The sequence below is a fragment of the Chanos chanos genome, chromosome 10, assembly GCF_902362185.1.
Source record: "Chanos chanos chromosome 10, fChaCha1.1, whole genome shotgun sequence".
In the NCBI taxonomy this organism is placed as follows: domain Eukaryota; kingdom Metazoa; phylum Chordata; class Actinopteri; order Gonorynchiformes; family Chanidae; genus Chanos; species Chanos chanos.
Genome location: NC_044504.1, coordinates 25,936,030 through 25,950,159, shown reverse-complemented (window position 1 = coordinate 25,950,159; position 14,130 = coordinate 25,936,030). Strand labels below are relative to the sequence as shown.

At 40.3% G+C, this 14,130-nt stretch overlaps 1 protein-coding gene across 1 annotated transcript in view; it reads left to right on the top strand.

Annotated features, from left to right (window-relative positions):
- Positions 1-5,486: 5,486 nt before the first annotated feature.
- Positions 5,487-14,130, top strand: part of pth2ra (parathyroid hormone 2 receptor a) — a 44,886-nt gene continuing 36,242 nt past the window's right edge. Inside the window, exons 1-2 of the mRNA XM_030787533.1 lie at positions 5,487-5,552; positions 10,476-10,575. Coding sequence (XP_030643393.1) covers positions 5,487-5,552; positions 10,476-10,575 — 166 coding nt within the window. The remainder of the gene's footprint in view (positions 5,553-10,475; positions 10,576-14,130) is intronic.

Sequence of the window (14,130 nt, the reverse complement as noted above, 5' to 3'; positions counted from 1 at the left end):
GACCATTGGAGCCTGCAGATTTTCTACTGAATAGCCTAGGCGGCGCGTTGCAGAGCATAGGACTGATCTAGAGCACTGTGACCTACAAAGGAAAGACTCACCCACTCACAGCATATGTCATCTGTGGATGCATGGTAAACAACTTACTCAGCAGGCCACTCTCTGTGAAAATGAATTTGGTGAGGAGAGTGGATGAAACGCTGTGCAACAGAAGACACCTACAGACATATGGTGAGCACAACTGACACTACTGAACCTGTGAGAATATAACTAAAAGACAATGTTCAGCCATATGCTGTACACATAGCAAGGCGCTTACCGCTCCTTATGCTGCAAAAGGTAAATGAGGAGCTCTTTAGAGGATAAAGAGAAATGGCATCATCGAGAGGGTGACACAGCCCACCGATAGGTGTGCACCCATGGTGCCAGTCTTGAAGAAGAGCACAGGTAAAGCCCGCATCTGTGTTGATCTCAAGAGGCTGAACAAGGCTGTGAATAGAGAACGGTATATCCTGCCAACTACTGATGAGATTACACCAAAACTAAGTGGGGCCACAGTCTTTTCTTAACTCGATGCCGCCAGTGGGTTCTTCCAGATACCGCTGCATCTATACAGCTGTAAGCTGACAACCTTTGTTATGCCATTTGGTAGATTCAACTTCAAGCGGCTACCATTTGGAATAATGAGCGTGCCCAGAATCCTCCAGAGGAAGATGATGGAGACCCTGCAGGTGCTGGGGGGCGTAGAGGTCCTCACTGATTGACATTCTTCTCTATGGGGCCACTGAGGAGGAGCATGACAGTCGCCTGGAGATGGTAATGCAGCGCATAGAGACAGCTGGTTTGAAGCTCAACCATGAGAAGTGCTCCATCAGGCAGAGTCAGCTGCAGTTCCTTGGGTATCTCATTGACTGGTCTGGGATCCGGCCTGACCCTGACAAAGTGGAAGCTATCTGGCAGCTGTCACCATCAGCAGATGTGCAAGAGTTGAAAAGGATACTGGGAATTGAGAATTATCTCAGAAGATACATCTCCAACCTCTCAATGGTACGATAGCCACTGTATGAGCTCCTGAAAAACAAGAATGCATGGCCATGGAGTCACGCACAACGAACAGCCTTTTAACACATCAAGGAGCTGTTGACAGCTGCACCAATACTCACCTTCTACGACTTGAACAAGCCCACTGCTGTGTTGGTGGACGCAAGTAGTTATGGATTCGGGGGTGTACTCCTTCAATCCATGGGGAGCAGTGGAAACCTGCAGCATATTGCCCTAGATGCCTCACAGAAGCAGAAACACACTATGCCCAGATAGAAAAGGAACGTCTGGTGTGTGGCCGTGTGAGAAGTTTGACAGATACCTCAATGAAGTGGAGCAGTTTAAGCTAGTAACTGACCACAAGCCGCTATTGCCACTCATAAACAGCCGCAGCCTGGACGATGTAGCTTTACAATGTCAGTGTCTTCCCAAGAGGCTCATGAGATTTAATCCAGTAGCAGAGTACGCTCGAGGGAAAACTCTGATTGTTGCAGACACCCTGTCACGCAGTCCACTGGCTAGCACGTGCACAGAGACTGACACACACAGTGAGGTGTGGATATGAGAGAGTACGTCCAAGTAAAATCAGAGCTATCAGAATACAGTGGCCTTGTCCTCAGAGAAAGCAGGATCATCATGCTGCAGTCAATGAGAGATGAGATCCTTCAGAAAATTCACAGAGGGCATCATGGCCTAGTTAAATGTAGGGAAAGAGCGTGTTCATCTGTGTGTTGGCCTGGACTCTCTACAGAAATAAACAAGCTTGTGACATCATGCCAGGTGTGCCGTGAATTGAAAAAAAACCACAACTAAATGAACCTCTCATCTCTACACCGCTTCCAGAGCAACCCTGGAAAAGAATTGCAATGAACCTCTGTGAGCACAAAGGCCACAACTAATTGATAATTTCAGACTATTACTCCAGGTTTATAGAGATACTGCACCTGCCCTCAGTGACGAGTGCAGAAGTTATCCAAAAGCCGAAAACAGTCTTTGCCAGGTTTGGCATTCCGGATGAGGTGGTGAGCAGTAATGGTCCCCAGTTTTTGAGTGCAGAGCTCTAGGAGTTTGCGAGGCAGTTCGACTTCAAACACTGCAAATCCAGCCCTCACCACCCACAGGGCAATGGGCACGCAGAGAAGGCTGTACAGGCAGCAAAGAAAAGTCTCAAGTAAGAAGGTGCTGTGATGGCTCTAATGAGCTATAGGTCCACTCCCTGCTCCACCACAGGCTTCAGGCCAGCCAAGCTGCTGATGGGGAGAAAAATCAGAACCACTCCCCACTTTGGAGAAAAATCTCCTACCAAAATGGCCCAGCAAAACAGCTGTGAAAGAAAAGGATAGGAGGGAAAAGGCTAAAAAGGCTCAAGATTTATGTTGAAATGTGTCAATTTGAGTCAGTCTTGGTTTATGATATGTGTCATTAAAATAGCCATTTTCTGTTAAAGTGTTGCTTTGATGCTATCGCAATAACACAAAAGAAGGGGAGATGTCATATACAGTAGTATAATGTGCTTGTGCATATACTGTGGGGTGTACATTGGTGCAGAAAAAATGTAGGGGGCTACGTGACCTGGGGAGTTCGAAAAGGTGTTCACGTATCGTAGTGTGCTGCCTAGTAATGATTAATTAAAAGCAACAAAAAAGCTAAATAAAGCCTCCATGGTAATTAATTACATTGTCAATAATAGGACCAGGTGCTTCATGGGGCATAACCATGGGGTAGATGTCTGCAAAAGTGAAATTCCACCAAACCCAACCTAACCCACCTCTTCCGGGCATGCTTCCAAGCTCCAGTTTAACCCTATCCCCAAGAACCTCTCAGGCAGGCCCTAGTATAGAACCATCACCTGTGAGCAAACCCTAAAATAATCATGGATGCTGTTGAGTTTATGTCAGCTGAGAAGGAGAGTTTGAAAGCCGCAATCAAAGAGGGAAAAGCTTCGGCTCAAGAGAGAGTGCAAGTAGCTGAGGGAGGAACACTATACTAAGGCTAAGTGAAGGCTAACCTCAATTTAATGTCCAGGCAGTGGTTGTAGTTGAAACAAAGTTTGAGAAGGCAACAATTTTAGTCCCAACAATATTGACCTTGAACAAGGTGAATCATGAGTAAATGTCCACATCGCTCAAATCTATCTAGTATGGGACCATGTTGCACACGAGATGAAGTACGTTTATTAATACACTGTAGCTCCATTTCAGACACCCAGACAACACCCGGACAACACCCATGGCCAGATGGGAGCAGCTAATAAAAGTATTTTATTTGATTTATTTAATTTTCTTTTTGATATTTCTTTTCTGTATTTTTTGTATTTTTTCTTTCACTCATTGATTTTTTTGGACAGAATAAATTAGGAATATTTAATGCTGCTGGGTGAAGTTTGTTCATTTAACAATAGTTATACTATATCAGTCAAGGCAGATTAATGTATATATTCAGCTACAGTGTAGTAAGAAATCAGAAGTGTGGCTAGAAACTCTGATGGTCTTTACCAAAAGTCAACTCTTAAGCCATTCAGCTAATATACATGCTGATTATTGGGTCCACAAGACAGTGATGAAATAGTGATTGTGGTTCAAGAAAGAAAAACCAAACCATGCAAATAAGCAACTGAGCAAAAAGACACAAACAATGAAAATTAAATAAGAAAACACATAAATAAACACGCAAAGGTTGTTCCTGTGGTATTGCCACCACACCAGCCGGTCTGATGTTACACCTGTCTCCCTTGATTGAGTAGGTCACTGGAACCATTCTCCATGTTCATTGCCTCTATCCTCTTCCTCCTCTTTTTCTTCCATTTCTAAACTGGCCATGGATACCTCAGATTTCACTACAATGTTGTGCAGCATTGCACACACACTGACTATTTCACGACAATAACCATGTGCAATTCTGACTCCTTCAAGTGATTTGTTGTGGCAACAGTATCTCACTTTCCACATTTTGCTGTGGCACTCAAGTATGCCATGTGTCCTCTGTTGTGTGCAATTGTATTAGTTCTTTGCCAAGATCTGGGGTTTGGGCACAGGAGTAACCAGATATAGCGACCAAATTTACCATTAATTTCCTTCTGGCACACAACAGAATTTGCCCAGATGAAGGCATCTTGGGTGCTCATTGACCACTTGGTTACAATGTCTGTAAGAAATACTGATAATTAATCAATCAATTACATGTACTTTCAGATCGGAGAATCCTTTAAAGCATGTTGACGGGAGTTGGCCGGGTCCTCTCTGTAGTTGCGAAGAGTTTTGAGGGTAGCATGTGAGTTTTTTCCCTCTTAACAACGCAATTATGAATATTGGGTGACATTACAAAACCGGGATGGCTTTTAAAAATCCTGAATTTTTAGGAGCTTTTGAGAGACTCAAACGAGTCTTTTATAGACTCTTTAAAGACTTTTATAAACATAAGCTGCTATAACAAGGTGAAAATTATCATGACATTAAATATACCTTGCGGTTTCTTTGCATTTGGACAGTAGTCTACTTGGCTGATAATACGAGTCCAACGACTCCAAAGACCTCGGTTCTGGATTGGCGCTCTCGCTTCCTGCTTTCATCATGTAACAATCGACTATTTTCAGAACTGTGGATTCAGTACTGATCATGTAAACAAAAGGAAAACACATTCGGACATATTTCAGATAACATATCTGAGATAAATGAGCATCACACATGTTTTCGAAAAACGACGCATATGTCGAAATGCAAATTCTGATTCTGATAGGTTATGAACAAATTAATCGTATTGGTGAATTGAATCGCATCGGTCTCAGCGTGCTTCAGTGCATCAAACTGAGAAGCAAGATGGATAGGAGAGGATCGTGTGTCAAACTGGAACAACGACTTTTTTACTTGTTTGGTTGCACGGGCACTCCGGGCACTTCTGATCAAGACTTGCCTGGCTGCTGAGAGAGACTCCTCAGATGTGTGCGTCCTTTCGGTGTGTTCACAAAGCTTAACAACAGACCGATGCGGTCACAGTTCTCACTTAAACGTTGTGGAAACAAACAAGATCCAACTTCAGCTTCGAGGAGACTGCTGCACTTTTTCTGAACCACTGCAATCAGTTTGGTTTATTTCTGCTCGATATTGTTAGGATTGGGAGTGACGCGATATTACCAAATTGAAGACACGTTTCAAACAGGGAACCAACAATAAGCAACACGTTTTTGTCTTTATAGTATCGATATTTAACGAGAGTAATTTAACAAGGGATAAATTCGTCTGGGCTTTCATTTTGCTATAGAACTGCCATGGCACCTTTGACAGACTTTTCAGAGACGATATGGCTTGATTTTCCCGGAACCATATTGTACAGAGATATCCACAGAATGTGCACGCTGGCAAGATATCGGGATTAATTAACTAAATCGAGGAGATCGATCACTCTTTTGCTTATCACTGTTCTTGTAAGGCTTCTTTGAACTCAGAGACATGAGTACCATTTTTCGTTGGAACTTGGTTAGAGTGATTCTTTTCTGGACCTTGGCAGATGCGCAGGTAAAGCCGGATAATTTATCACTTATTGGCAGTTCATTTTGTTTCACAAACCATGGTCCTGCGTGATATTTATATGGTCCTGAGATTCTCATTGTGCATTTGTACTTCCACTGGTCCACACTGCAGTTGTAGTTACGGGTGTCACATGTTTTAAAAATACTCAGAACTGGAATGAATTTTCTCTTGTAGTAGATGTGTTCCTAGCCAGTTTCTTGTAGGCTATATATTTATCGTTTGACATCGCAAATGGCCTAAATACCTCGCACAATGTCAGTTCGACTGTTAACATGTTTGATTATAGCGTGTCTTTTCAGAATGACTCAAAGTGTTCTCACTTTATAAAAGCGCACAGACGGGTGTAGTAAGATGCGTATTAACATGCGTTTGATCTGTTATCCTACCTCCTATGCCGCATTCATCCACTTCATTCTCTAAGCAAGCTCGTGAGAATCAGTTCCCAGCTCAAAACCCAGGCTAATACAGTTTCGGTCAAATTGTAAAATAGTTGTTCTGGAGTTGTACACACGGCATAATGAAACGAACAGGAACAATCTTTTAAGTGACGCGAAGAATCGTCTTTCCTTCTTGAGAGCTGTTACTGCGTTTCATAATCCGATGGCTTTACTGTCATAGTAACACTTGGTCTTTCTCACTTTACGGTCTGTTCCCCTTTGAAGATAAATGGCCTGAATTAAAAATCAGCACAAACGTAGGCTACTTACTCACTGGTTTGTCAGCTCTAAGATCTGAGAATTATACATTAGTATAGAGTCTGTAAGGCTGTTACCCACAATCTACCATATCCTGGCCAAAACACTTGAAAAATGTACATCTGTGTATTAGCTAACAAATATGGGTTTTTTTGGTGTTTGTATGTTTTACTGCTTTGTTCTCTGTTCATTGGGCAACACAGCTGAAAACTGTACCCCCCCCCCCCTCCCAAAAAAAAGAGATAAAAAAAAAAGTATGTGGTGCACTTGTTTAAATAGAAAAAAAACATGTTTCTTTATGTGTATTTTAAACACATGAACGAGGTATATATGTAGTGTATTTTAAAACACAGCCAAGCACATTCAATGAAAACTGTGAGCACATGAAAACATGTAGAAGATATATCATATAAGCATATTTAAGCTCAGTAACTCCCTCTCCCTTCTTGACACCCAAACTGCCACGCCGTCACCAGCTGCACCTGTCCTCTGACACATGAAAAAACTCTCAGAATTGTTTCTGAGAATGGCATCAGAATTTACCTGAAGTCATTAGACTGACTGTCTTGTTTAAATAATTACTCCCCTTTATGGTTGGATGAAGAAAAGTGCCACACTCACATTGTCCTTAACAAAACCTTAACTTTTGAGAAAATAGTTTTTTAAAAATACATTACTCGTAATCCAGAGCAGTAAATACTGTGTAAAAAAAAAAAAAATATATATATATATATATATATGTGACAGTCATTTGCAGAGCTTAGAGCATTCCAAGTGCTCCTGACACTTCACAGTTGTTTGACTGATTTAAAATTCAGAGCATAAGTTTAATATACTGTGGTGTATAAACTGGTAAACAACAAATGTGCAGCAACTAATGAAAACTGTTGGACAACAACAAATGAAAAACTGACAAAGAGTTTCTCATTTAACAAGTATTGTGTCATTACACTTTAAAATACTCGTGCATGTCAAGAATTTAAAGATGTCTGTTACCTCTCTAGTGTCACCCACTCCCTCTCAAGCACACCAAATATCAAGACTGGCAATATAATCAATACACCCTGGCCACACTGTCTAATTTATCCTTCTCCTCTTCACAGAAGGTGTATTTTGTAAGCTTTTCTGATCTGCAGAATGACCGGTTTATAAATAACTGCAGACTCTGCCCCTGAGCAATAGTTCTTTGTTAACCCATTTTGAAAAAGAAGTACAGGAGTATCACCTAAGTGGTATTGGAACATAAAGATATGTTTAAATTCACATATGTGCTAAGAATATGACTCTCAATGAAAAAGAGTCTAAAGAAGAGAAATAAAAATTATATAAATATTATAAAAATAATCATAAAGATATAAACTGTAAGCATATAAACTAATTTCACCAGCACATCTTCATATCACACACACACACACACACACACACACACACACGCACATTCACACAAGCATCAGCAATATGTGAATATTATCTGTATACTGTAGTGTTCTTCAGCCTTCATGAGTCAAACTGTTTTGGCTCATGAACGAACAACTGGTATTCAGTTTCTTTGATCAGCTCATTAGCACATGTTTGAGAGAACTACAATATCAAAGCATTGCTGATTATGTGAAAATCAATTAGTCACTGATGGGTTTGATCCAGACTCTAGCTATGCTGGTTGGTGATTTTACATTACCTTCCATTTAACAGTTTATGAAGACTGTCACATTGCTGGCTCCATATCTTAGCACTGACATGTGTAATGCAGTGAATGTTTTCAGGCAGTGAACCTATTGTGAGAAGAATGGAGTTGTCATAGTTACAGATTCGTTTCTTGCATGCTTTCTGTCATTACATACCTTTGTTGAAATTTAGGTAGAATGGTGTTGCTTTATCGACTCTTACTACTAAGCTTTTGTCCTGCTGCAGTGAATATCACAATTACGGCTTAGTAATGGGAGCTACATCATTAAGCACTGCTATGAGACGTTAGTTAAGTTGCTGCATATACCACAGATGGTAAGAACCACTGTTAATTAAAATCGGAAGGTAGGGACCATAAGTCCACTTCAGAGAGCCCTCTTAACTGAGCCCTTGATGTTTGGAACTTAGCTTTATGACCGGCTCTGATAAATGTGTCCTAAGCTGTGACTTGCCACATTTCTACTGTGTTCATTAGAGTAGTGGTTTTCAACTAGTGGACTGTGAACCCCTAGGCATTCACCACAGTTCTATAGGGGGTTTGTGTGACTGCGATGGAAACGTCAGTGTCAAATTAAATTCACTTGGTTAGAATCTCAAGGGGCTACTTGAGGAAGATTATTTGGGTTGATGAGATTCAGTTGGCAAAAAAGGTTGAGAACCCCTGAATTAGAGAATTATGTAAGAGTTCTTTCTCAATATGCACTTTGTGGAACTGTCAAAATAAAGAAAACAGACACCGGATGTATCTTAATCCATTGTAGGGTGATGAGCATCCAGGACAGGTTAACTGTGCTGTGAGCTAGATTTTATATGCACCTTAAATTCCATTGGAGCGATACAATGCAATTCTGAGAATTTCCATTATTTGGTGCCTTGCTGGAAATATTGTCCAATCATGGAAGCCAAAATAATAAACATCTGCTGTTCAGAATTTTTATATATGACCCTAAGCATGGTAGGATGCTTATTGCTTAATTAGCTCAAGAACCAAATTTTGTCAGTGCATGTATAGCGCATAAGACTCATTAATAAAAACTCATATGACTAACCATCATGGAAGCTCAGTCAGAAGGAGTTTCTGACCAATTATCTACTTCTCTGTTAGATTAATAGTCTAATCTATTAGATTAATCTTGACCTTGCCATTTCCCAACAGCAATGATCAGGACCTCCAGTTATGGAAATTGTATCAGTTTTCTAGATACAAAACTCTTTTGCTTTTTGAGCACAACTAAGTACAACTCTAGCTCATTCAAGGGGTGTTGACTTCCCCCTCTCATACTTAATTACTCCTCTCACCTCTGATACACATAGCACATGCAACCACATACATAAGAGATGGATTCCATTGTGTATGCATGGAGAAACTGGAGTATTGGCTTGATCATAGGTGCACTTAAGACTGCTCTCCGATTTTACTATTTCCCTGGGCTTCTTCTTCAAACATGTTTAAACAATGCTTAAGCCAATTCAGCACTTACTCCACAATAAAATGGCATCTGTATGCAGCAACATGGTGAACAATGGTGCTCTTCAGACACCTTTTTGTTTTAATCAAGATACCTGGAGTTTAGACAGATTTTTGCACATGTAGTCTTTATACAACATATAAACTACATACAAAAAGATTGGTTTGATATGAGAGCTTGAAAGGGCAGTTTAAAACTGTCATTTAGGTGCCTCTACCATACACAGTAGCCACCTTTCTCACTGTTCATGTCTGTCTGCTCCAACACACCCACTTCCCCCTCGTGCAATCTGCAATGCAGATTTGCCTCTGTTATGGGGAGGTTTAAGTTTCATCTCATCAATGTCATCTTGGTCTCGATAACACTTTTCATCAATCTGATGCCAAAATACATGTTGTACCCGTCATGAAACAAACTAACGGGTAATTTGACACATAAGATTTTATACATTTAGGCACTTAGTATGGAGTTGGAGGTGGAAAGAAGGTCATGTTTAAGTATGCACACATTGTACATGATCTGTACACTCATCGATCAGATCAATGTAGCACATGTAGCATCGTAATATACCCGTGTATTATGCATGTAGGCTCTGCAGGTACTAGAGGTAGGTTCTGAACTAGGAGACAACCTATGCGGCAGTGTACCAGAGCTATGAAATGGATTCTGAGAGAATCAAAATTCTCAACAAATAGCTGTTTAAAGTAACTATTTTTAATATATATATATATATATATATATATATATATATATATATATTTAATTCAACATTATAAGTAATACAAAATATCTTCCTCTGGGTTGAGAACTAAGTTCTTTGATGTGTATTTGCTTATTGCAACATTCGCTCCATGAAATGTAAACATATTTTATCCAAATTATGAAAAAAAAACTGCAATGATTTTTAAGCATTGCTCAAGGAATAAGTATGGGAATGAGTACTAATGAATTTCTACACTTTAATCTCTGGACAGCTTAAGTATTCCAAGTCACTAAGAATAATAGTAAATCCAGTCAAAAGTTAAGTAGTATACAATGTCAACTTTATTTTTCTACAGGCTGATTCAGATGGAGGTATCACTGCCCAAGAGCAAATGCTCAGACTTTATAATGCCATGCTCCACTGCCTCCAGAATATCTCTTCCCATGACCCCTCAGGTGAGTAACTTTTTTTTTGTTCTAAAATTGCTTGAGCAACACTTTAAGTAGCTCTTGACAATTGGTATTAATTACCTTACACACACCAGGAATGACAAGAATCTGAAAACTTCCATAGTTAACACTATACACAAAGAACAGATGATAAAAGACGATAAAATGCAAAATGATCAGATATCAGTACAGGATCACAGACACAACATGCATCACTCAGTGTATTTCTCTAATGCTCTAACCATAAAGCCAAGGGGTCGGGGGGTGTCCAAAAACTTTACAAGACCCTCAAGTCTGATAAATTAAAGAATGCATTGTTCCTGACTACATGCAACCCTCTTGGGGTGACTGGAGTGCATTTTGACATCTTTGAACAACATTGTTAATACAGACAGCCTTTATGTTGATGCTTGTGAAGAGTGCTTGAACGAGATGGCTATAGAGATTAAGTAGGCCATATAAGAGCCAAAGTCGTTGCAAGTTTTACAGATCTCCATATTACATATTTAAGATTAACAGTGACAAACTCAGTCGTCTTGAAAAGTCACTGAACAGGTGAGCATTCTCTGAGGTCTCTCAATACTGACATTACTTTTGAGAGAAATGGGCAATGTGAGTGAGATCGTTTGCATCAGAATTGTAAAGCTGTTTTGTAGTAAATTGAAATTCCAGATTGAAAGTTGGCTGAAGGAATTTTTACAAACCTGTCTGTCTTGGAGACACAGCCCTCTCCTTGCGTCTCCGTAGTTTTTTTTTGTTTTGTTTTGTTGATTCATTTCTCATCATAGCAACTTTGTCACACATGAAAACCCAGAACACTGTTGCCAGGGGGAAGGGAAAAAAGAAATTCGGTAAGAGCAAGCTCTGATCTGGATGACTCACAGTGGAAAATGTTTCTCTGACAGCATATTGGTAATGACTTGACTTGGCAACCCAAAAGTCACCTTTCTGTCCCATTTCTCACTTACTTTTTTCTTTTATATTTCTATGACTATACTAGACATAATTTTGCTCCAGTAAAGCCAGTATACACCAACATTACAACAGGCACATAACTGATGGATAGCATTTTGAGTGTGGGTCTGAGTGCATGTGTGTGTGTTTCATGGTGTGGTATGGAATGGTGACTTAGACACAGCAAGAGGTTTAGGCATGTGCACAGTTTCGCTGAGCTGACACACACTTGTTTTAACTGCAGTTATCGATGTAGTCAGAAGCATCACAATGTCTTACAGATTTGTGTTAATAGCATGTCTTGAAGAGGAAATTACTTGTCCGTACTAACAAGCTCTAGATAGCAGCAAAATTCATCTACAATGATGATGTGTTCATTACCCAACAGCACGTGAGAAGAGTGCCTTTATTCATGGTTAATAAGTTTATGTACATTCTAGTTGTGGAGTACATTTCAAACTTTACAGAGTACATTCACAGTGACTTTGGATACACGAAAGAATCAACAAATGCTACACTTCACTTCTAAGAATGCTAAGAAATGGATAATGCTCCTCAGCAGGGCATTCTTCAGAAGAAGGAGTGTTCACACATAAGAGCCTCAGCAGAAAACCTTTCAAACAGCTATTTCTTAAATTCTCAGCACAAATCATGAGGATGTTCGCATCACCACACTTCAACCTGAATTGCTGAATGGTCCAATTGCGCTTCTTCCAGGACACAAACCAACGTTTATTTTGTGCTGTGACCCAAGGCAGCACTTAGAGGAATGTAAGCCGCAATAACCTGTCATACCTGTGGTGATGCTTAAGAAGTAAGTCAATCCAAATCATCCTGTGACTACCTGGCTTATCCCCTGTAGTCGGGCACTGAGAATACACAAGCCAATCAAATTATGTAGACAAATACCAACAGTGCATGTCACTTGCAGATCCTTTACTAAACCCCCTCTTTATTTAATTTGCTTCAACCATCCAAAGCAGCATACATAATTTCATATCGGAAATCTCACACTTCACTAAAGACAGAAATGAAAACAGTGATACAGTACCTAATGTCACAGGGCGGAAAGGATACATGCGCCAGGTCACCATTTTTAGCCCAGGAAGGGGCATTTTATTTGCCAAATTGAGTTACATAAGCAACAGTGTCATTTGGACCAGGCTCTGAACCAGGGGCTCCTGCTCAGCCCACAAGTGTCTCTATCCACCTGGCGGTTTGCCTCCCATGGCAGGAGCTTCCAGTAATGGCTCGGCTCAGGCTGGGGAACTGGGCAGACACCTGTCCCCAAGACAGGCCTCTGTGCCCCTCCTCTGCTTCGCTGGTCCAGCCTGCTGGCGGCAGTCAGCTTTGGCGGCAGCTGAGCAGAGTCTTCGGAGCTGAGCAGCGAAGTTGACACAGCATTGCCTCAGCACAATGTCCTCCCTTCTCTTGCCCAGACTCCTGCTTTTATCCTTCAGCTCATGCATTTTCCTTGAGCTGCAGGTGCTGCTTGTCAATGAGCAGCCAGCCATGCCTCCTTGGTGTTTGCATGAGGCCACTCCCCATGCACCTTTGTCAACTTTCCAGGCACTGATCTTCCAAAGCCATGCTGCCATACTGGTAAGGAAGCTGGTAGTAGAGATAGAGTGACCTGGAAAATTCTAAAATGCCTCTGTGTAAAATTTTAACAGTGATCTTGCATTTCTTTTTGGAGAACAGCACTGTTTCCAGGTTTTATTTTAAAAAAGGGAGCAATTAAAATATGTATCCTCATGTTTGCAGTAAAAGTGCATCTGTTCTTTCAACAATGCTTAATCTGTCCATCTGCTATACTGGTGATCATACTATTCAGTATCTACACGGTAGAGAAGAGCAGGCCACTGAAACTATGCCTCACATCTTCAATATGTTTTATGATTTTTTTTTCTTACTCTAATATGGAAAAAAACTTTAACACCTGACATACCAGCCACTGTGTTCACATTAGGAAGTTAGGACTTTGGTCATAGGCCAGTGAGCACAACTGATGTATCTGGAGAGGTATATATTTTCTTAAACCACACAGCATTATTCACTGGGTGTACATTCTTGACTCATTGTCTTAACTGTATATATCATTATTACTATACTTGTTAGCCAAAAGTTTCAACACCTGAAGTATTTGGACCCTTGTTAAGTTCTGCTTTATCAGCATATCATCTTTTATGATGAAATATGATAATGCTACTGAAAGGCACAGTTCTGAAGACTTGCTGTTACCCGGCAGTGTGTTCAAATATCAACATATATTTTATCAAGGACATAAGACATAGAGTACATGTCCTACTGATTTTGTTTAACTATTTTTTCCCTGTAACAGTGTGTAGTTTTAGGCTGTGCTCCTGTCAGTTCATGTTCTTAGTTTATGTTTTATTTTACTGTTCTGCCGACTACAATTATGCAAGTATTGTTATTCCAATGCAAAATGTCTTAGGGTTCATTTAGGAGTTATTTCATTTCAGTTGATTGCATACATTCATATGAATGGATTAACTCAGAATATTACTTTTCATTGATATTACTGGGAAATAATCCCATTTTCTGATCATTACTAAACTTATCAGAAATTTCCGTGAAATGGAAATG